At 46.4% G+C, this 22500-nt stretch overlaps 1 protein-coding gene across 1 annotated transcript in view; it reads left to right on the forward strand.

Moving 5' to 3' along the window:
- Nucleotides 1-22500, forward strand: part of LOC124035452 (palmitoyltransferase ZDHHC1-like) — a 92410-nt gene that overhangs the window by 68273 nt on the left and 1637 nt on the right. Inside the window, 4 exon segments of the mRNA XM_046348902.1 lie at nt 3985-3987; nt 16599-16690; nt 19553-19661; nt 20213-20315. Coding sequence (XP_046204858.1) covers nt 3985-3987; nt 16599-16690; nt 19553-19661; nt 20213-20315 — 307 coding nt within the window.

Consider the following 22500-nt stretch of genomic DNA (forward strand, 5'->3'; position numbering starts at 1 on the left):
TTTACCTACCAACTAAGGGTTTATATCTAATGTTTACCTACCAACTAAGGGTTTATATCTAATGTTTACCTACCAACTAAGGGTTCATATCTAATGCAGGTAGACTAGTGGTTAGAGTGGAGGGGCGGCAGGTAGACTAGTGGTTAGAGTGGAGGGGCGGCAGGTAGACTAGTGGTTAGAGTGGAGGGGAGGGGGTAGACTAGGGTAGACTAGTGGTTAGAGTGGAGGGGTGGCAGGGTAGACTAGTGGTTAGAGTGGAGGGGCGGCAGGTAGACTAGTGGTTAGAGTGGAGGGACGGCAGGGTAGACTAGTGGTTAGAGTGGAGGGGCGGCAGGTAGACTAGTGGTTAAAGCGTTGGACTAGTAACTGAAAGGTTGTTGGATCGAATCCCTGAGCTGAAATGGTACAAATCTGTCATTCTGCCCCTGAACAGGCAGTTTAACCCACTGTTCCCCGAAAGGCCGTCATTGAAAATAAGAATTAGTTCTTAACTGACTTGCCTAGTTAAATAAAGGTAAAATAACCATATTTACCTCTCTTAGTGTGTACTGTACAGAGTCAATGCTGTGGGGAAATATTCATCCCTGAAAATGACTAGACTTCTATTCTGATCTGTGTCTCCATAGCAACAGCACCATTAGCCCCAGTGAATACAACCAGCTCCATAGCAACAGCAGCATTAGCCCCAGTGAATACAACCAGCTCCATAGCAACAGCAGCATTAGCCCCAGTGAATACAACCAGCTCCATAGCAACAGCAGCATTACCCCCTGTGAATACAACCAGCTCCATAGCAACAGCACCATTAGCCCCAGTGAATACAACCAGCTCCATAGCAACAGCACCATTAGCCCCAGTGAATGCAACAAGCTCCATAGCAACAGCACCATTAGCCCCAGTGAATGCAACAAGCTCCATAGCAACAGCACCATTAGCACCAGTGAATACAACCAGCTCCATAGCAACAGCACCATTAGCCCCAGTGAATACAACCAGCTCCATAGCAACAGCACCACTAGCCCCAGTGAATACAACCAGCTCCATAGCAACAGCACCATTAGCCCCAGTGAATACAACCAGCTCCATAGCAACAGCACCATTAGCCCCAGTGAATACAACCAGCTCCATAGCAACAGCACCATTAGCCACAGTGAATACAACCAGCTCCATAGCAACAGCACCATTAGCCCCAGTGAATACAACCAGCTCCATAGCAACAGCACCATTAGCCCCAGTGAATACAACCAGCTCCATAGCAACAGCACCATTAGCCCCAGTGAATGCAACAAGCTCCATAGCAACAGCACCACTAGCCCCAGTGAATACAACCAGCTCCATAGCAACAGCACCATTATCCCCAGTGAATAATACAACCAGCTCCATAGCAACAGCACCATTAGCCCCAGTGAATACAACCAGCTCCATAGCAACAGCACCATTAGCCCCAGTGAATACAACCAGCTCCATAGCAACAGCAGCATTAGCCCCAGTGAATACAACCAGCTCCATAGCAACAGCAGCATTAGCCCCAGTGAATACAACCAGCTCCATAGCAACAGCAGCATTACCCCCTGTGAATACAACCAGTTCCATAGCAACAGCAGCATTAGCCCCAGTGAATGCAACAAGCTCCATAGCAACAGCACCATTAGCTCCAGTGAATACAACCAGCTCCATAGCAACAGCACCATTAGCCCCAGTGAATACAACCAGCTCCATAGCAACAGCACCACTAGCCCCAGTGAATACAACCAGCTCCATAGCAACAGCACCATTAGCCCCAGTGAATACAACAAGCTCCATAGCAACAGCACCATTAGCCCCAGTGAATACAACCAGCTCCATAGCAACAGCACCATTAGCCCCAGTGAATACAACCAGCTCCATAGCAACAGCAGCGTTAGCCCCAGTGAATGCAACCAGCTCCATAGCAACAGCAGCATTAGCCCCAGTGAATAATACAACTAGCTCCATAGCAACAGCAGCGTTAGCCCCAGTGAATACAACCAGTTCCATAGCAACAGCAGCATTAGCCCCAGTGAATAATACAACTAGCTCCATAGCAACAGCAGCGTTAGCCTCAGTGAATACAACACGCTCCATAGCAACAGCACCATTAGCCCCAGTGAATACAACAAGCTCCATAGCAACAGCACCATTAGCCCCAGTGAATACAACAAGCTCCATAGCAACAGCACCATTAGCCCCAGTGAATACAACCAGCTCCATAGCAACAGCAGCGTTAGCCCCAGTGAATGCAACCAGCTCCATAGCAACAGCAGCATTAGCCCCAGTGAATAATACAACTAGCTCCATAGCAACAGCAGCGTTAGCCCCAGTGAATACAACAAGCTCCATAGCAACAGCAGCGTTAGCCCCAGTGAATAATACAACTAGCTCCATAGCAACAGCAGCGTTAGCCCCAGTGAATACAACAAGCTCCATAGCAACAGCACCATTAGCCCCAGTGAATACAACAAGCTCCATAGCAACAGCACCATTAGCCCCAGTGAATACAACAAGCTCCATAGCAACAGCAGTGAATACAACCAGCTCCATAGCAACAGCAGCGTTAGCCCCAGTGAATACAACCAGCTCCATAGCAACAGCAGCGTTAGCCCCAGTGAATACAACCAGCTCCATAGCAACAGCACCATTAGCCCCAGTGAATAATACAACTAGCTCCATAGCAACAGCTCACTGTTAACATCAAAACATGGGCTTAGAAAGCATCCCGCTACTAAGTAATCACATCATGGTACAACACTGGCCTGTATTATCTCTCTCACACGCACGCACGCACGCACGCACGCACGCACGCACGCACGAATGTAGACCAGTATGTTAGTCCCAGCATGGACTTGGTAGGATAGAAGGCCAAATAGGTGGAGGCTCTGCAGTGTGTGTGTGTGTGTGTGTGTGTGTGTGTGTGTGTGTGTGTGTGTGTGTGTGTGTGTGTGTGTGTGTGTGTGTGTGTGTGTGTGTGTGTGTGTGTGTGTGTGTGTGTGTGTGCATGTCAAATAGGATTTGCCTGCTCTGGTTACCTTGGACACCAGAACACTGGATGTCCTCTGGGTGGTGGATCATTCTTGAAACACACAGGAAACTGTTGAGCGTGAAAAACCCAGCAGCGTTGCAGCTCTTTACACTCAAACCGGTGCGCCTGGCACCAACTACCATACCCTGTTCAAAAGCACTTCTATATTTTGTCTTTCCCATTCACCCTCTGAATGGCCCACATACACCATCCATGTCTCAATTGTCTCAAGGCTTAAAAATCCTTCTTTAACCTGACTCCTCCCATTCATCTTTAACCTGACTCCTCCCCTTCATCTTTAACCTGACTCCTCCCCTTCATCTTTAACCTGACTCCTCCCCTTCATCTTTAACCTGACTCCTCCCCTTCATCTTTAACCTGACTCCTCCCCTTCATCTTTAACCTGACTCCTCCCCTTCATCTTTAACCTGACTCCTCCCCTTCATCTTTAACCTGACTCCTCCCCTTCACCTTTAACCTGACTCCTCCCCTTCATCTTTAACCTGACTCCTCCCCTTCATCTTTAACCTGACTCCTCCCCTTCATCTTTAACCTGACTCCTCCCCTTCATCTTTAACCTGACTCCTCCCCTTCATCTTTAACCTGACTCCTCCCTTCATCTTTAACCTGACTCCTCCCCTTCATCTTTAACCTGACTCCTCCCCTTCATCTTTAACCTGACTCCTCCCCTTCATCTTTAACCTGACTCCTCCCCTTCATCTTTAACCTGACTCCTCCCCTTCATCTTTAACCTGACTCCTCCCCTTCATCTTTAACCTGACTCCTCCCCTTCATCTTTAACCTGACTCCTCCCCTTCATCTTTAACCTGACCCCTCCCCTTCTACTTCTTCATCTACACTGATCGAAGTGGATTTAACAGGTGACATCAATAAGGGATCATAGCTTTCACCTGGATTCACCTGGTCAGACTATGTCACGGAAAGAGCAAGTGTTCATAATGTTTTATCCACTCAGTGTAAATATACTGTGTCCCTGGGGCCTCCTGTTCCACACGATGACAATGAACTAAATGGCCCCGTCACAGTACAACACCGTTTAAACTGTAGGGAGCTAGGGGCCATAGCTGGAGGGAGGGGCCATAGGGAGGGAGGGGCCATAGGGAGGGAGGGGCCATAGCTGGAGGGAGGGGCCATAGGGAGGGAGGCGTCATAGGGAGGGAGGGGCCATAGGGAGGGAGGGGCCATAGCTGGAGGGAGGGGCCATAGCTGGAGGGAGGGGCCATAGCTGGAGGGAGGGGCCATAGGGAGGGAGGGGCCATAGGGAGGGAGGGGCCATAGGGAGGGAGGGGCCATCGGGAGGGAGGGGCCATCGGGAGGGAGGGGCCATCGGGAGGAAGGGGCCATAGGGAGTTACTCTAGTCCTCCACGGTGTATGGGAGCAAAGCCTTTCATTGTAGGAGTGCTGATCTCTGATCAGTTTAGTCTTTTACATTATAATAAATAAGAGCAGGCCTGTAATGTAGAGAGTTACCACAAGGGGGCGTATGAGGGGTGTCTGTCCACTGTGTTGTAGCCTGCTACTGTGTCCATAGAGAGAGCAAGGCAGCTTCCTTACGTTGATGATGGAAGGCTGAGATCGTCAACTGGCAGAAAATTCAGCTCACGGACAATTTTATTTGGCCCGCAAAGTTTTTCTGAGACAAAAAATAATTTAAAAAATTTGGACATAAATAATAATAATAATAATAATCAGTTTTTGGACATAAAAGATGAATAAATAATAATAATAATAATAAATAATTCACCTCAAAATGATTTTAATTTAGTAAAACTGTTCCCAAGTAATTCCACTCATAAACAGAAAGATGTGATTCTTTATCAATGTAATCAACATTTGAAATTATTATGTTTTTATTAAATATAAAATCTGTTTGGGATTTTTGCGTCCATTTGTAATCTACAAATGAATTGGTCTTATGTTCTGGCCCTCCGACCGTCCACACAAGAAAAGAGAAAACATCTTGTAGCTGAATCTAGTTAATGGACCTTGATGCAAGATTTAATGAGATTCAGGTGTGTGTGTGTGTGTGTGTGTGTGTGTGTGTGTGTGTGTGTGTGTGTGTGTGTGTGTGTGTGTGTGTGTGTGTGTGTGTGTGTGTGTGTGTGTGTGTGTGTGTGTGTGTGTGTGTGCTAACCCTCCTCTCTCCGTTTACAGTGTGGAACCGTCTGAATACCTATGAGTACATCGTCAGACAGAGGCATCGCCAGGAGCCCAGAGACATCAGTAAAGGAGTACAGGGGACCCAAGCAGCGCCTCCTAAATCCACCCTCATCAAGGTACGCCGGTCCTAGTGAAATGGGAGGGGCCATTTATATGCACTAAACCATGTCTCTTTCCTACCATCCTACCTCATCAAGGTACGCTGGTCCAGGGAAATGGGAGGGGCCATTTATATGCACTAAACCATGTCTCTTTCCTACCATCCTACCTCATCAAGGTACGCTGGTCCAGGGAAATGGGAGGGGCCATTTATATGCACTAAACCATGTCTCTAACTGTCTGTTCTACCTCATCAAGGTACGCTGGTCCAGGGAAATGGGAGGGGCCATTTATATGCACTAAACCATGTCTCTAACTGTCTGTTCTACCTCATCAAGGTACGCTGGTCCAGGGAAATGGGAGGGGCCATTTATATGCACTAAACCATGTCTCTAACTGTCTGTTCTACCTCAGACCAGACTCACTAACTGTCTGTTCTACCTCAGACCAGACTAACTGTCTGTTCTACCTCATCAAGGTACGCTGGTCCAGGGAAATGGGAGGGGCCATTTATATGCACTAAACCATGTCTCTGTCTGTTCTACCTCATCAAGGTACGCTGGTCCAGGGAAATGGGAGGGGCCATTTATATGCACTAAACCATGTCTCTAACTATCTGTTCTACCTCATCAAGGTACGCTGACCCAGGGAAATGGGAGGGGCCATTTATATGCACTAAACCATGTCTCTAACTGTCTGTTCTACCTCATCAAGGTACGCTGACCCAGGGAAATGGGAGGGGCCATTTATATGCACTAAACCATGTCTCTAACTGTCTGTTCTACCTCATCAAGGTACGCTGGTCCAGGGAAATGGGAGGGGCCATTTATATGCACTAAACCATGTCTCTAACTGTCTGTTCTACCTCATCAAGGTACGCTGGTCCAGGGAAATGGGAGGGGCCATTTATATGCACTAAACAATGTCTCTTTCCTTCCATCCTACCTCATCAAGGTACGCTGGTCCAGGGAAATGGGAGGGGCCATTTATATGCACTAAACCATGTCTCTAACTGTCTGTTCTACCTCATCAAGGTACGCTGGTCCAGGGAAATGGGAGGGGCCATTTATATGCACTAAACAATGTCTCTTTCCTTCCATCCTACCTCATCAAGGTACGCTGGTCCAGGGAAATGGGAGGGGCCATTTATATGCACTAAACCATGTCTCTAACTGTCTGTTCTACCTCATCAAGGTACGCTGGTCCAGGGAAATGGGAGGGGCCATTTATATGCACTAAACCATGTCTCTAACTGTCTCTTCTACCTCATCAAGGTACGCTGACCCAGGGAAATGGGAGGGGTCATTTATATGCACTAAACCATGTCTCTGTCTGTTCTACCTCATCAAGGTACGCTGGTCCAGGGAAATGGGAGGGGTCATTTATATGCACTAAACCATGTCTCTAACTGTCTGTTCTACCTCATCAAGGTACGCTGGTCCAGGGAAATGGGAGGGGCCATTTATATGCACTAAACCATGTCTCTGTCTGTTCTACCTCATCAAGGTACGCTGGTCCAGGGAAATGGGAGGGGTCATTTATATGCACTAAACCATGTCTCTAACTGTCTGTTCTACCTCATCAAGGTATGCTGGTCCAGGGAAATGGGAGGGGTCATTTATATGCACTAAACCATGTCTCTAACTGTTTGTTCTGCCTCAGACCAGACTCACTAACTGTTTGTTCTGCCTCAGACCAGACTCACTAACTGTCTGTTCTACCTCAGACCAGACTAACTGTCTGTTCTCTCTCTCTCTCTCTCTCTCTCTCTCTCTCTCTCTCTCTCTCTCTCTCTTCTCTCTCTCTCTCTCTCTCTCTCTCTCCTTCTCTCTCTGTGTCTCCTCTCTGTCTGTCTCTGTGTCTCCTTCTCTCTCTCTCTCTGTCTCGCTCTCTGTCTGTCTCTCTCTCTCTCTCTCTCTCTCTCTCTCTCTCTCTCTCTCTCTCCCTCTCTCTCTCTCTTTCTCTCAAACACACAGGCGCTGCATTCATGTGGTTATGTCATCATCTCCTCTCGCCCAGTGCCCTTGGTGTGTTTAGTAAACATGCTGCGTATCATAGTGACATCAGTTACTAATGATCACGTCCATTCAAACATAGAGTAGTCCCCAATGGCACCCGTATTCCTTTATATAGTGCACTACTCATAGGGCTCTAGGTCAGAACTAGTGCACGACTCATAGGGCTCTAGGTCATAACTAGTGCACTACTCATAGGGCTCTAGGTCAGAACTAGTGCACGACGTAGGGAATAAGGTGCCATTTGGAGATGAACATAATGCCTCTGAACTCTCTGACGCCTCGTGGGCAGAACAGATCCTGACTTCACACCTGTCCTGATAGTTACTGACCCTGACTTCATACCTGTCCTGATATAATTACTGACCCTGACTTCACACCTGTCCTGATATAGTTACTGACCCTGACTTCACACAGACACACCTGTCCTGATATAATTACTGACCCTGACTTCACACCTGTCCTGATATAGTTACTGACCCTGACTTCACACAGACACACCTGTCCTGATATAATTACTGACCCTGACTTCACACCTGTCCTGATATAGTTACTGACCCTAACTTCACACAGACACACCTGTCCTGATATAATTAATGACCCTGACTTTACACAGACACACCTGTCCTGATAGTTACTGACCCTGACTTCACACAGACACACCTGTCCTGATATAGTTACTGACCCTGACTTCACACAGACACACCTGTCCTGATATAGTTACTGACCCTGACTTCACACAGACACACCTGTCCTGATATAATTACTGACCCTGACTTCACACCTGTCCTGATATAGTTACTGACTCTGACTTTACACCTGTCCTGATATAATATTGACTCTGACTTCACACCTGTCCTGATATAGTTACTGACTCTGACTTTACACCTGTCCTGATATAATATTGACTCTGACTTCACACCTGTCCTGATATAGTTACTGACTCTGACTTTACACCTGTCCTGATATAATATTGACTCTGACTTCACACCTGTCCTGATATAGTTACTGACTCTGACTTTACACCTGTCCTGATATAATACTGACCCTGACTTCACACAGACACACCTGTCCTGATATAATTACTGACCCTGACTTCACACCTGTCCTGATATAGTTACTGACCCTGACTTCACACAGACACACCTGTCCTGATATAGTTACTGACCCTGACTTCACACAGACACACCTGTCCTGATAGTTACTGACCCTGACTTCACACCTGTCCTGATATAATTACTGACCCTGACTTCACACCTGTCCTGATATAGTTACTGACCCTGACTTCACACAGACACACCTGTCCTGATATAGTTACTGACCCTGACTTCACACAGACACACCTGTCCTGATAGTTACTGACCCTGACTTCACACCTGTCCTGATATAATTACTGACCCTGACTTCACACCTGTCCTGATAGTTACTGACTCGGACTTTACACCTGTCCTGATATAATACTGACCCTGACTTCACACAGACACACCTGTCCTGATATAGTACTGACCCTGACTTCACACAGACACACCTGTCCTGATATAGTTACTGACCCTGACTTTACACCTGTCCTGATATAATTACTGACCCTGACTTCACACAGACACACCTGTCCTGATATAATATTGACTCTGACTTCACACAGACACACCTGTCCTGATATAGTACTGACCCTGACTTCACACAGACACACCTGTCCTGATACAGTGCCTTGCGAAAGGTTTCTGCCCCCTTGAACTTTGCGACCTTTTGAATAATTTTGCACGCCCAATTTTTCAGTTTTTGATTTGTTAAAAAAGTTTGAAATATCCAATAAATGTCGTTCCACTTCATGATTGTGTCCCACTTGTTGTTGATTCTTCACAAAAAAATACAGTTTTATATCTTTATGTTTGAAGCCTGAAATGTGGCAAAAGGTCGCAAAGTTCAAGGGGGCCGAATACTTTCGCATGGCACTGTATATTTACTGACTCTGACTTCACACACACACACACACACACACACACACACACACACACACACCTCCCTGCCCTGTGATCGTTGGCTGCTCTCTCAGTCTGGGCTGCATGCTGGGTTTGGGTAACCATGGTGACGCTCTGTTAGGCTTGGCCTGGGTTGTCTGGCTGTGACCAAAACCCAGCAGCTGACGGGACGGACATCGACCCACCAGCTGCACCTGGCACACTCACAAAGAAACCCGTCGTGCAACGCACGCGCGCACACACACACACACACACACACACGGTAGTCCCGTCAAACCACAGCTCTGGCCCCGGTCCAGTCCACATGGGCTCTGGTTGAAAGTAGTGCACTATATAGGGAATAAGGCTCTGGTTGAAAGTAGTGCACTATATAGGGAATAAGGCTCTGGTTGAAAGTAATGCACTATATAGGGAATAAGGCTCTGGTTGAAAGTAGTGCACTATATAGGGAATAAGGCTCTGGTTGAAAGTAGTGCACTATATAGGGAATAAGGCTCTGGTTGAAAGTAGTACCACTATATAGGGAATAGGGCTCTGGTCTATAGTAGTACCACTATATAGGGAATAGGGCTCTGGTCTATAGTAGTACCACTATATAGGGAATAAGGTTCTGGTTGAAAGTAGTACCACTATATAGGGAATAGGGCTCTGGTCTATAGTAGTACCACTATATAGGGAATAAGGCTCTGGTTGAAAGTAGTACCACTATATAGGGAATAGGACTCTGGTCTATAGTAGTACCACTATATAGGGAAAAGGGCTCTGGTCTATAGTAGTACCACTATATAGGGAATAGGGCTCTGGTCTATAGTAGTACCACTATATAGGGAATAGGACTCTGGTCTATAGTAGTACCACTATATAGGGAATAGGACTCTGGTCTATAGTAGTACCACTATATAGGGAATAGGACTCTGGTCTATAGTAGTACCACTATATAGGGAATAGGGCTCTGGTCTATAGTAGTACCACTATATAGGGAATAGGGCTCTGGTCTATAGTAGTACCACTATATAGGGAATAGGGCTCTGGTCTATAGTAGTGCACTATATAGGGAATAGGGCTCTGATCTATAGTAGTGCCACTATATAGGGAATAGGGCTCTGGTCTATAGTAGTGCACTATATAGGGAATAGGGCTCTGGTCTATAGTAGTACCACTATATAGGGAATAAGGCTCTGGTTGAAAGTAGTACCACTATATAGGGAATAGGGCTCTGGTTGAAAGTAGTACCACTATATAGGGAATAGGGCTCTGGTCTATAGTAGTACCACTATATAGGGAATAAGGCTCTGGTCTATAGTAGTACCACTATATAGGGAATAGGGCTCTGGTCTATAGTAGTACCACTATATAGGGAATAGGGCTCTGGTCTATAGTAGTACCACTATATAGGAATAGGGCTCTGGTCTATAGTAGTACCACTATATAGGAATAGGGCTCTGGTCTATAGTAGTACCACTATATAGGGAATAGGGCTCTGGTCTATAGTAGTACCACTATATAGGGAATAGGGCTCTGGTCTATAGTAGTGTACTATATAGGGAATAGGGCTCTGGTCTATAGTAGTGTACTATATAGGAATAGGGCTCTGGTCTATAGTAGTACCACTATATAGGGAATAGGGCTCTGGTCTATAGTAGTACCACTATATAGGGAATAGGGTTCTGGTCTATAGTAGTACCACTATATAGGGAATAGGGCTCTGGTCTATAGTAGTACCACTATATAGGAATAGGGCTCTGGTCTATAGTAGTAACACTATATAGGGAATAGGGCTCTGGTCTATAGTAGTACCACTATATAGGAATAGGGCTCTGGTCTATAGTAGTACCACTATATAGGAATAGGGCTCTGGTCTATAGTAGTACCACTATATAGGGAATAGGGCTCTGGTCTATAGTAGTACCACTATATAGGAATAGGGCTCTGGTCTATAGTAGTACCACTATATAGGGCTCTGGTCTATAGTAGTACCACTATATAGGGAATAGGGCTCTGGTCTATAGTAGTACCGCTATATAGGGAATAGGGCTCTGGTCTATAGTAGTACCACTATATAGGAATAGGGCTCTGGTCTATAGTAGTACCACTATATAGGGAATAGGGCTCTGGTCTATAGTAGTACCACTATATAGGGAATAGGGCCCTGGTCTATAGTAGTACCACTATATAGGGAATAGGGCTCTGGTCTATAGTAGTACCACTATATAGGAATAGGGCTCTGGTCTATAGTAGTACCACTATATAGGAATAGGGCTCTGGTCTATAGTAGTACCACTATATAGGGAATAGGGCTCTGGTCTATAGTAGTACCACTATATAGGGAATAGGGCTCTGGTCTATAGTAGTACCACTGTATAGGGAATAGGGCTCTGGTCTATAGTAGTACCACTATATAGGAATAGGGCTCTGGTCTATAGTAGTACCACTATATAGGGAATAGGGCTCTGGTCTATAGTAGTACCACTATATAGGGAATAGGGCTCTGGTCTATAGTAGTACCACTATATAGGGATTAGGGCTCTGGTCTATAGTAGTACCACTATATAGGGAATAGGGCTCTGGTCTACAGTAGTACCACTATATAGGGAATAGGGCTCTGGTCTACAGTAGTACCACTATATAGGGAATAGGGCTCTGGTCTATAGTAGTACCACTATATAGGGAATAGGGCTCTGGTCTATAGTAGTAGTACCACTATATAGGGCTCTGGTCTATAGTAGTACCACTACATAGGGAATAGGGCTCTGGTCTATAGTAGTACCACTATATAGGGAATAGGGCTCTGGTCTATAGTAGTACCACTATATAGGGAATAGGGCTCTGGTCTATAGTAGTACCACTATATAGGAATAGGGTTCTGGTCTATAGTAGTACCACTATATAGGGAATAGGGCTCTGGTCTATAGTAGTACCACTATATAGGGAATAGGGCTCTGGTCTATAGTAGTACCACTATATAGGGAATAGGGCTCTGGTCTATAGTAGTACCACTATATAGGGAATAGGGCTCTGGGTCTATAGTAGTACCACTATATAGGGAATAGGGCTCTGGTCTATAGTAGTATCACTATATAGGGAATAGGGCTCTGGTCTATAGTAGTACCACTATATAGGGAATAGGGCTCTGGTCTATAGTAGTACCACTATATAGGGAATAGGGCTCTGGTCTATAGTAGTACCACTATATAGGGAATAGGGCTCTGGTCTATAGTAGTACCACTATATAGGAATAGGGATCTGGTCTATAGTAGTACCACTATATAGGAATAGGGTTCTGGTCTATAGTAGTGTACTATATAGGAATAGGCTCTGGTCTATAGTAGTACCACTATATAGGGAATAGGGCTCTGGTCTATAGTAGTACCACTATATAGGAATAGGGCTCTGGTCTATAGTAGTACCACTATATAGGGAATAGGGCTCTGGTCTATAGTAGTACCACTATATAGGGAATAGGGCTCTGGTCTATAGTAGTACCACTATATAGGGAATAGGGCTCTGGTCTATAGTAGTACCACTATATAGGGAATAGGGCTCTGGTCTATAGTAGTACCACTATATAGGGAATAGTGTGCCATTTGGGACACAGGCTCTCTGTCTAACCAAACTATAACCCACCTTATAAAACACAGTGCTCTCCTATAACTCACAGCCGGCTGACAAAACCACAAGGATTCCTCATGACCAATCCCAAGCTGAGCCCTGAGGCTCAGTGAAACTTCACCCAGACTCTAACTACATCACTGAAACCTCACACAGACTCTAACCACCTCACTGAAATCTCACCCAGACTCTAACCACCTCACTGAAACCTCACCTCACCCAGACTCCAACCATCTCACTGAAACCTCACCCAGACTCTAACCATCTCACTGAAACCTCACCCAGACTAACCACCTCACTGAAACCTCACCCAGACTCTAACCACCTCACTGAAACCTCACCCAGACTCTAACCACCTCACTGAAACCTCACCCAGACTCCAACCACCTCACTGAAACCTCACCCAGACTCTAACCACCTCACTGAAACCTCACCCAGACTCTAACCACCTCACTGAAACCTCACCTCACCCAGACTCCAACCACCTCACTGAAACCTCACCCAGGCTCTAACCCTCTCACTGAAACCTCACCTCACCCAGACTCTAACCACCTCACTGAAACCTCACCCAGACTCTAACCACCTCACTGAAACCTCACCCAGACTCTAACCACCTCACTGAAACCTCACCCGGACTCCAACCACCTCACCCAGACTCTAACCACCTCACTGAAACCTCACCCAGACTCTAACCACCTCACTGAAACCTCACCCAGACTCTAACAACCTCACTGAAACCTCACCCAGACTCTAACCACCTCACTGAAACCTCACCTCAACCAGACTCTAACCACCTCACTGAAACCTCACCTCACCCAGACTCTAACCACCTCACTGAAACCTCACCCAGACTCTAACCACCTCACTGAAACCTCACCCAGACTCTAACCACCTCACTGAAACCTCACCTCACCCAGACTCCAACCACCTCACCCAGACTCTAACCACCTCACTGAAACCTCACCCAGACTCCAACCACCTCACCCAGACTCTAACCACCTCACTGAAACCTCACCCAGACTCTAACCACCTCACTGAAACCTCACCCAGACTCCAACCACCTCACCCAGACTCTAACCACCTCACTGAAACCTCACCCTGCCAGACAGACCCTGTTCCTGACACAAGCTGAACACAAGCTGATACCAACTCCCTTCTAGTAGCACTTACTAATACTAATCCTGACCAGACTCTGGTTCTACACTGGTAGTTACCAGAACAAGTTAGTACCCTGACCAGACTCTGGTTCTACACTGGTAGTTACCAGAACAAGTTAGTACCCAGACCAGACTCTGGTTCTACACTGGTAGTTACCAGAACAAGTTAGTACCCTGACCAGACTCTGGTTCTACACTGGTAGTTACCAGAACAAGTTAGTACCCTGACCAGACTCTGGTTCTACACTGGTAGTTACCAGAACAAGTTAGTACCCTGGCCAGACTCTGGTTCTACACTGGTAGTTACCAGAACAAGTTAGTACCCTGACCAGACTCTGGTTCTACACTGGTAGTTACCAGAACAAGTTAGTACCCTGACCAGACTCTGGTTCTACACTGGTAGTTACCAGAACAAGTTAGTACCCTGACCAGACTCTGGTTCTACACTGGTAGGTACCAGAACAAGTTAGTACCCTGACCAGACTCTGGTTCTACACTGGTAGTTACCAGAACAAGTTAGTACCCTGACCAGACTCTGGTTCTACACTGGTAGTTACCAGAACAAGTTAGTACCCTGACCAGACTCTGGTTCTACACTGGTAGTTACCAGAACAAGTTAGTACCCTGACCAGACTCTGGTTCTACACTGGTAGTTACCAGAACAAGTTAGTACCCTGACCAGACTCTGGTTCTACACTGGTAGTTACCAGAACAATTTAGGACCCTGACCAGACTCTGGTTCTACACTGGTAGTTACCAGAACAAGTTAGTACCCTGACCAGACTCTGGTTCTACACTGGTAGTTACCAGAACAAGTTAGTACCCTGACCAGACTCTGGTTCTACACTGGTAGTTACCAGAACAATTTAGGACCCTGACCAGACTCTGGTTCTACACTGGTAGTTACCAGAACAAGTTAGTACCCTGACCAGACTCTGGTTCTACACTGGTAGTTACCAGAACAAGTTAGTACCCTGACCAGACTCTGGTTCTACACTGGTAGTTACCAGAACAAGTTAGTACCCTGACCAGACTCTGGTTCTACACTGGTAGTTACCAGAACAATTTAGGACCCTGACCAGACTCTGGTTCTACACTGGTAGTTACCAGAACAAGTTAGTACCCTGACCAGACTCTGGTTCTACACTGGTAGTTACCAGAACAATTTAGGACCCTGACCAGACTCTGGTTCTACACTGGTAGTTACCAGAACAAGTTAGTACCCTGACCAGACTCTGGTTCTACACTGGTAGTTACCAGAACAAGTCTGTCTGTCTGTCTGTCTGTTCCATCACTACATCGTGCTGTCTGTCTGTCTGTTCCATCACTACAGGGTGCTGTCTGTCTGTCTGTTCCATCACTACAGGGTGCTGTCTGTCTGTCCCATCACTACAGGGTGCTGTCTGTCTGTGCCATCACTACAGGGTGCTGTCTGTCTGTCTGTCTGTCTGTCTGTCTGTCTGTCTGTCTGTCTGTCTGTCTGTCTGTCTGTCTGTCTGTCTGTCTGTCTGTCTGTCTGTCTGCTGTATGTCTGCTCCATCACTACAGGGTGCTGTCTGTCTGTTCCATCTGGACTGGCTCAGGTCTCTTCAGTTCCTCCTGTACTCTGTCCAGTCAGTGATGCCCTCATTTAGCCATTTCACTCCATAATCCCTCTCTCTCTCTCCCTCTCTCTCTCTCTCTCCCTCCTTCTCCCTACCTCTCTCTCTCTCTCCCTCCTTCTCCCTACCTCTCTCTCTCTCTACCTCTTTCTCTCTCTCTTTCTCCCTACCCCTCTCTCTCTCTCCTTCTCCCTACCTCTCTGCCTCTTTCTCTCTCTCTTTCTCCCTACCCTTCTCTCTCTCTTCTTCTCCCTACCTCTCTCTCTCTCTCTCTCCTTCTATCTCTCTTCTCCCTACCTCTCTACCTCTTTCTCTCTTTCTCCCTACCCCTCTCTCTCTCTACCTCTCTCCCTCTCTCCTTCTCTTTAACTCTCCCTACCTCTCCCTACCTCTTTCTCTCTCTCCTTCTCCCTACTTCTCTTTCTTTCTCTCTCTCCTTCTCTTTAACTCTCCCTACCTCTCTCTCTCCCTCTCTCTCTCTCTCTCTCTCTCTCTCTCTCTCTCTCTCTCTCTCTCTCTCTCTCCTTCTCTGTAACTCTCCCTACCTCTCTCTCCTTCTCTGTAACTCTCCCTACCTCTCTCTCTCTCTCTCTCTCTCTCTCTCTCTCTCCTTCTCTGTAACTCTCCCTACCTCTCTTTCTCTTTCTCTCTCTCTCTCTCTCTCTCTCTCTCTCTCTCTCTCTCTCTCTCTCTCTCTCTCTCTCTCTCTCTCTCTCTCTCTCTCTCTCTCTGTCTCTCTCTCTCCTTTCCCTTCTCTCTCTCTCTCTCTCTCTCTCTCTCCCTTCTCTCTCTCTCTCTCTCTCTCTCTCTCTCTCTCTCTCTCTCTCTCTCTCTCTCTCTCTCTCTCTCTCTCTCTCTCTCTCTCTCTCTCTCTCTCTCTTTAATTCTCCCTACCTCTCTCTCTCTTTCTCTCTCTCAGGATGTAAGCTACTCGGGGACTCTGGGCTATACCAACCCTGAGATGGAGGTGGAGGATCCTACCACCATGGCTGCAGCACGGGGGGGGCTAGAGTGAGTTGTTATTCTGTTCTCTTGTGGTTAAAGTTGCAAAATTCCACTAACTTTCCCATAATTCCCCTGCTGGTTTTCCTGCGTGGAGGACTCCTGACAGAGATTTTCTAGAAAACCTGAGAATTTGGGGAAAGTTAGCAGAATGTGGTAACCCTAGTGGCGGTGCTGAATGGTACTGTCCTCCTTTAACTGGCTGCTGGGGGTTTCTTCCACACGCCTCAGTCCCTCCGGTGCCTTGGACAGCCTTTAGTTTGTTTAGTAGTAGGAGTATCTGTAAATCTGCCCGTTAACCTCGTTAAAGAATAAACACTTTAATGGCTATTTAGTGGGATGTTCCCCTTTTAACTGGCTTGTGAAAACTGTTGTTTTAGTCCAAACCCACGGGATGATGTCAGTTGTACTGAACTAGTGGGACAGACAACAGAACTGGTTTCATGAGGTTTGGACCGACACTAGTGAGAGAGACAACAGAACTGGTTTCATGAGGTTTGGACCGACACTAGTGAGAGAGACAACAGAACTGGTTTCATGAGGTTTGGACCGACACTAGTGAGAGAGACAACAGAACTGGTTGTATGAGGTTTGGACCGACACTAGTGAGAGAGACAACAGAACTGGTTGTATGAGGTTTGGACTGAACTGGTTTTATGAGGTTTGGACCGACACTAGTGAGAGAGACAACAGAACTGGTTTTATGAGGTTTGGACTGAACTGGTTAAATGAGGTTTGGACCTACACTAGTGAGAGAGACAACAGAACTGGTTTCATGAGGTTTGGACCGACACTAGTGAGAGAGACAACAGAACTGGTTTTATGAGGTTTGGACTGAACTGGTTTTATGAGGTTTGGACAGAACTGGTTTTATGAGGTTTGGACCGACACTAGTGAGAGAGACAACAGAACTGGTTTTATGAGTTTTAGACTGAACTGGTTAAATTAGGTTTGGACAGACAACAGAACGGGTTGTATGAGGTTTGGACCGACACTAGTGAGAGAGACAACAGAACTGGTTTTATGAGGTTTGGAGAGACAACAGAACTGGTTTTATGAGGTTTGGAGAGACAACAGAACTGGTTTTATGAGGTTTGGAGAGACAACAGAACTGGTTTTATGAGGTTTGGACCGACACTAGTGGGACAGACAACAGAACTGGTTTTATGAGGTTTGGGTGATGTGTCATGGTGACTAATACAATTAGTGTTGTTTGACAGTTCCATAATATCTCTATGCTAACAGAATGTGTTGTGTTCCTACCGCTGCTATGCTAACAGAATGTGTTGTGTTCCTACCGCTGCTATGCTAACAGAATGTGTTGTGTTCCTACCGCTGCTATGCTAACAGAATGTGTTCCTACCGCTGCTACGCTAACAGAATGTGTTCCTACCGCTGCTATGCTAACAGAATGTGTTCCTACCGCTGCTACGCTAACAGAATGTGTTCCTACCGCTGCCACGCTAACAGAATGTGTTCCTACCGCTGCCACGCTAACAGAATGTGTTCCTACCGCTGCTACGCTAACAGAATGTGTTCCTACCGCTGCCACGCTAACAGAATGTGTTCCTACCGCTGCTATTCTAACAGAATGTGTTCCTACCGCTGCTACGCTAACAGAATGTGTTCCTACCGCTGCTATTCTAACAGAATGTGTTCCAACCGCTGCTACGCTAACAGAATGTGTTCCTACCGCTGCTATTCTAACAGAATGTGTTCCTATCGCTGCTACGCTAACAGAATGTGGTCCTTCTGTAGCTCAGTTGGTAGAGCATGGTGCTTGTAACGCCAGGGTAGTGGGTTCGATTCCCGGGACCACCCATACGTAGAATGTATGCACACATGACTGTAAGTCGCTTTGGATAAAAGCGTCTGCTAAATGGCATATATTAGAATGTGTTCCTACCGCTGCTATGCTAACAGAATGTGTTCCTACCGCTGCTACGCTAACAGAATGTGTTCCTACCGCTGCTATGCTAACAGAATGTGTTCCTACCGCTGCTACGCTAACAGAATGTGTTCCTACCGCTGCTACGCTAACAGAATGTGTTCCTACCGCTGCTACGCTAACAGAATGTGTTGTGTTTCCACCGCTGCTACGCTAACAGAATGTGTTCCTACCGCTGCTACGCTAACAGAATGTGTTCCTACCGCTGCTACGCTAACAGAATGTGTTCCTACCGCTGCTACGCTAACAGAATGTGTTCCTACCGCTGCTACGCTAACAGAATGTGTTCCTACCGCTGCTACGCTAACAGAATGTGTTCCTACCGCTGCTACGCTAACAGAATGTGTTCCTATCGCTGCTACGCTAACAGAATGTGTTCCTATCGCTGCTACGCTAACAGAATGTGTTCCTACCGCTGCCACGCTAACAGAATGTGTTCCTACCGCTGCTATGCTAACAGAATGTGTTGTGTTCCTACCGCTGCTACGCTAACAGAATGTGTTCCTACTGCTGCTACGCTAACAGAATGTGTTGAGTGAGCTGTTGTAGTGGGTGTTGTAACTAAGGTGAGAGGTGACTGTTGTAGTGGGTGTTGTAACTAAGGCACAGTGAGAGGTGACTGTTGTAGTGGGTGTTTTAACTAATGCACAGTGAGAGGTGACTGTTGTAGTGGGTGTTTTAACTAAGGCACAGTGAGAGGTGACTGTTGTAGTGGGTGTTTTAACTAAGGCACAGTGAGAGGTGACTGTTGTAGTGGGTGTTGTAACTAAGGCACAGTGAGAGGTGACTGTTGTAGTGGGTGTTGTAACTAAGGCACAGTGAGAGGTGACTGTTGTAGTGGGTGTTGTAACTAAGGCACAGTGAGAGGTGACTGTTGTAGTGGGTGCTGTAACTTCCTGTCTGTGTTGTGTGTTGCGGGTCAGGTACTATGGCAACGGCAGAGTTCATAGTTCATCCAGCAGGATGGTTGAAGAGGAGCAGTTACCCACCGTCTCTACTGAGCACAGAGCTGCACCACGGAAACACATCCAGGTACACACACACACACACACACACACACACACACACACACACACACACACACACACACACACACACACACACACACACACACACACACACACACACACACACACACCGTCTCTACTGAGCACAGAGCTGCACCACGAAAACACATCCAGGTACACACACACACACACACACACACACACACACACACACACACACACACACACACACACACACACACACACACACACACACACACACACACACACACACACACACACACACACACACACACACACAATGTGTGAGAGAACACATAAACATAAACATCCTTCATTCATGTGTGTTGAATGATGCTTCCTGGTCTCTGACCTTCATGTGAACCATGTGTGTTGAATGATGCTTCCTGGTCTCTGACCTTCATGTGAACCATGTGGGTTGAATGATGCTTCCTGGTCTCTGACCTTCATGTGTGTTGAATGATGCTTCCTGGTCTCTGACCTTCATGTGAACCATGTGGGTTGAATGATGCTTCCTGGTCTCTGACCTCTGACCTGTCTCCTGTGTGTTTGCAGAAGAGAAAGAAGAAAGTCCACAAAGTGCCAGCGGAGGTGATCAACGACCGTTCCACTGAGACCAGCAGCAACAGAGACCCGGCCTTCAACACAACAGAACCTGGTGAGACCACACACACACAAAGCCCTGGCCTTCAACACAACAGAACCTGGTGAGACCACACACACACAAAGCCCTGGCCTTCAACACTACAGAACCACACACACACAAAGCCCTGGCCTTCAACACTACAGAACCTGGTGAGACCACACACACACAAAGCCCCGGCCTTCAACACTACAGAACCACACACACACAAAGCCCTGGCCTTCAACACTACAGAACCACACACACACAAAGCCCCGGCCTTCAACACTACAGAACCTGGTGAGACCACACACACACAAAGCCCCAGCCTTCAACACTACAGAACCTGGTGAGACCACACACACACAAAGCCCTGGCCTTCAACACTACAGAACCTGGTGAGACCACACACACACAAAGCCCCGGCCTTCAACACTACAGAACCTGGTGAGACCACACACACACAAAGACCCGGCCTTCAACACTACAGAACCTGGTGAGACCACACACACACAAAGCCCTGGCCTTCAACACTACAGAACCACACACTCTTTCGGTTTTACTATCCTTGTGGGGACCTAAAATAGATTTCCATTCAAAATCCTATTTTCCCTAACCTCTAACCGTAAACCTAACCCTAAACCGAACCATAACCCATAAGCCTAACCTCTAACCGTAAACCATAAGCCTAACCTCTAACCGTAACCCATAAGCCTAACCTCTAACCGTAACCCATAAGCATAACCCATAACCCTAACTCTAACCTTACCCCCCCTAACCTCTAACCCTAACCTTACCCCCCCCCCCTAACCTTACCCCCCTAAGGTCGATGTCCGTGCCCCCGCAGAAATCTAGTTAGCATAATAAAAAATAATCAAACATTAGTCAGTCCTCTGCTACTTGACATGCTGATATAGCATTAGTCCTCTGCTACTTGACATGCTGCTATAGCATTAGTCAGTCCTCTGCTACTTGACATGCTGCTATAGCATTAGTCCTCTGCTACTTGACATGCTGATATAGCATTAGTCCTCTGCTACTTGACATGCTGCTATAGCATTAGTCAGTCCTCTTCTACTTGACATGCTGCTATAGCATTAGTCCTCTGCTACTTGACATGCTGATATAGCATTAGTCCTCTGCTACTTGACATGCTGCTATAACATTAGTCCTCTGCTACTTGACATGCTGATATAACATTAGTCCTCTGCTACTTGACATGCTGCTACAGCATTAGTCCTCTGCTACTTGACATGCTGCTATAGCATTAGTCCTCTGCTACTTGACATGCTGCTATAGCATTAGTCAGTCCTCTGCTACTTGACATGCTGCTATAGCATTAGTCAGTCCTCTTCTACTTGACATGCTGATATAGCATTAGACAGTCCTCTGCTACTTGACATGCTGCTATAGCATTAGTCCTCTGATACTTGACATGCTGATATAGCATTAGTCCTCTTCTACTTGACATGCTGATACAGCATTAGTCCTCTGCTACTTGACATGCTGCTATAGCATTAGTCAGTCCTCTGCTACTTGACATGCTGCTATAGCATTAGTCCTCTGCTACTTGACATGCTGCTATAGCATTAGTCAGTCCTCTGCTACTTGACATACTGCTATAGCATTAGTCCTCTGCTACTTGACATGCTGCTATAGCATTAGTCAGTCCTCTGCTACTTGACATGCTGCTATAGCATTAGTCCTCTGCTACTTGACATGCTGCTATAGCATTAGTCCTCTGCTACTTGACATGCTGATATAACATTAGTCCTCTGCTACTTGACATGCTGATATAGCATTAGTCCTCTGCTACTTGACATGCTGATACAACATTAGTCCTCTGCTACTTGACATGCTGATATAACATTAGTCCTCTGCTACTTGACACGCTGATATAACAATAGTCAGTCCTCTGCTACTTGACATGCTGATATAACATTAGTCCTCTGCTACTTGACATGCTGATATAGCATTAGTCCTCTGCTACTTGAAGTGACATGAGTGTATCTGTTGATAAACACAAAGCCTGTGTTAAAAAGAATGCGTTAGAACGTGTTATAAGCATGTATGAGCCTTTATAATGTCTTATAACACTGGCTTAATATGTCGTCTTTCTCTCTCTCAATGTATAGAATTGTCAACAGTCTGAAGTGGTCTGTTATTTAGTCATTCTAAGACATTATAACGAGGTCATACTACAGAACTAGAAGGAATAGAA

The sequence above is a fragment of the Oncorhynchus gorbuscha genome, linkage group LG05 (assembly GCF_021184085.1).
Source record: "Oncorhynchus gorbuscha isolate QuinsamMale2020 ecotype Even-year linkage group LG05, OgorEven_v1.0, whole genome shotgun sequence".
Classification (NCBI taxonomy): domain Eukaryota; kingdom Metazoa; phylum Chordata; class Actinopteri; order Salmoniformes; family Salmonidae; genus Oncorhynchus; species Oncorhynchus gorbuscha.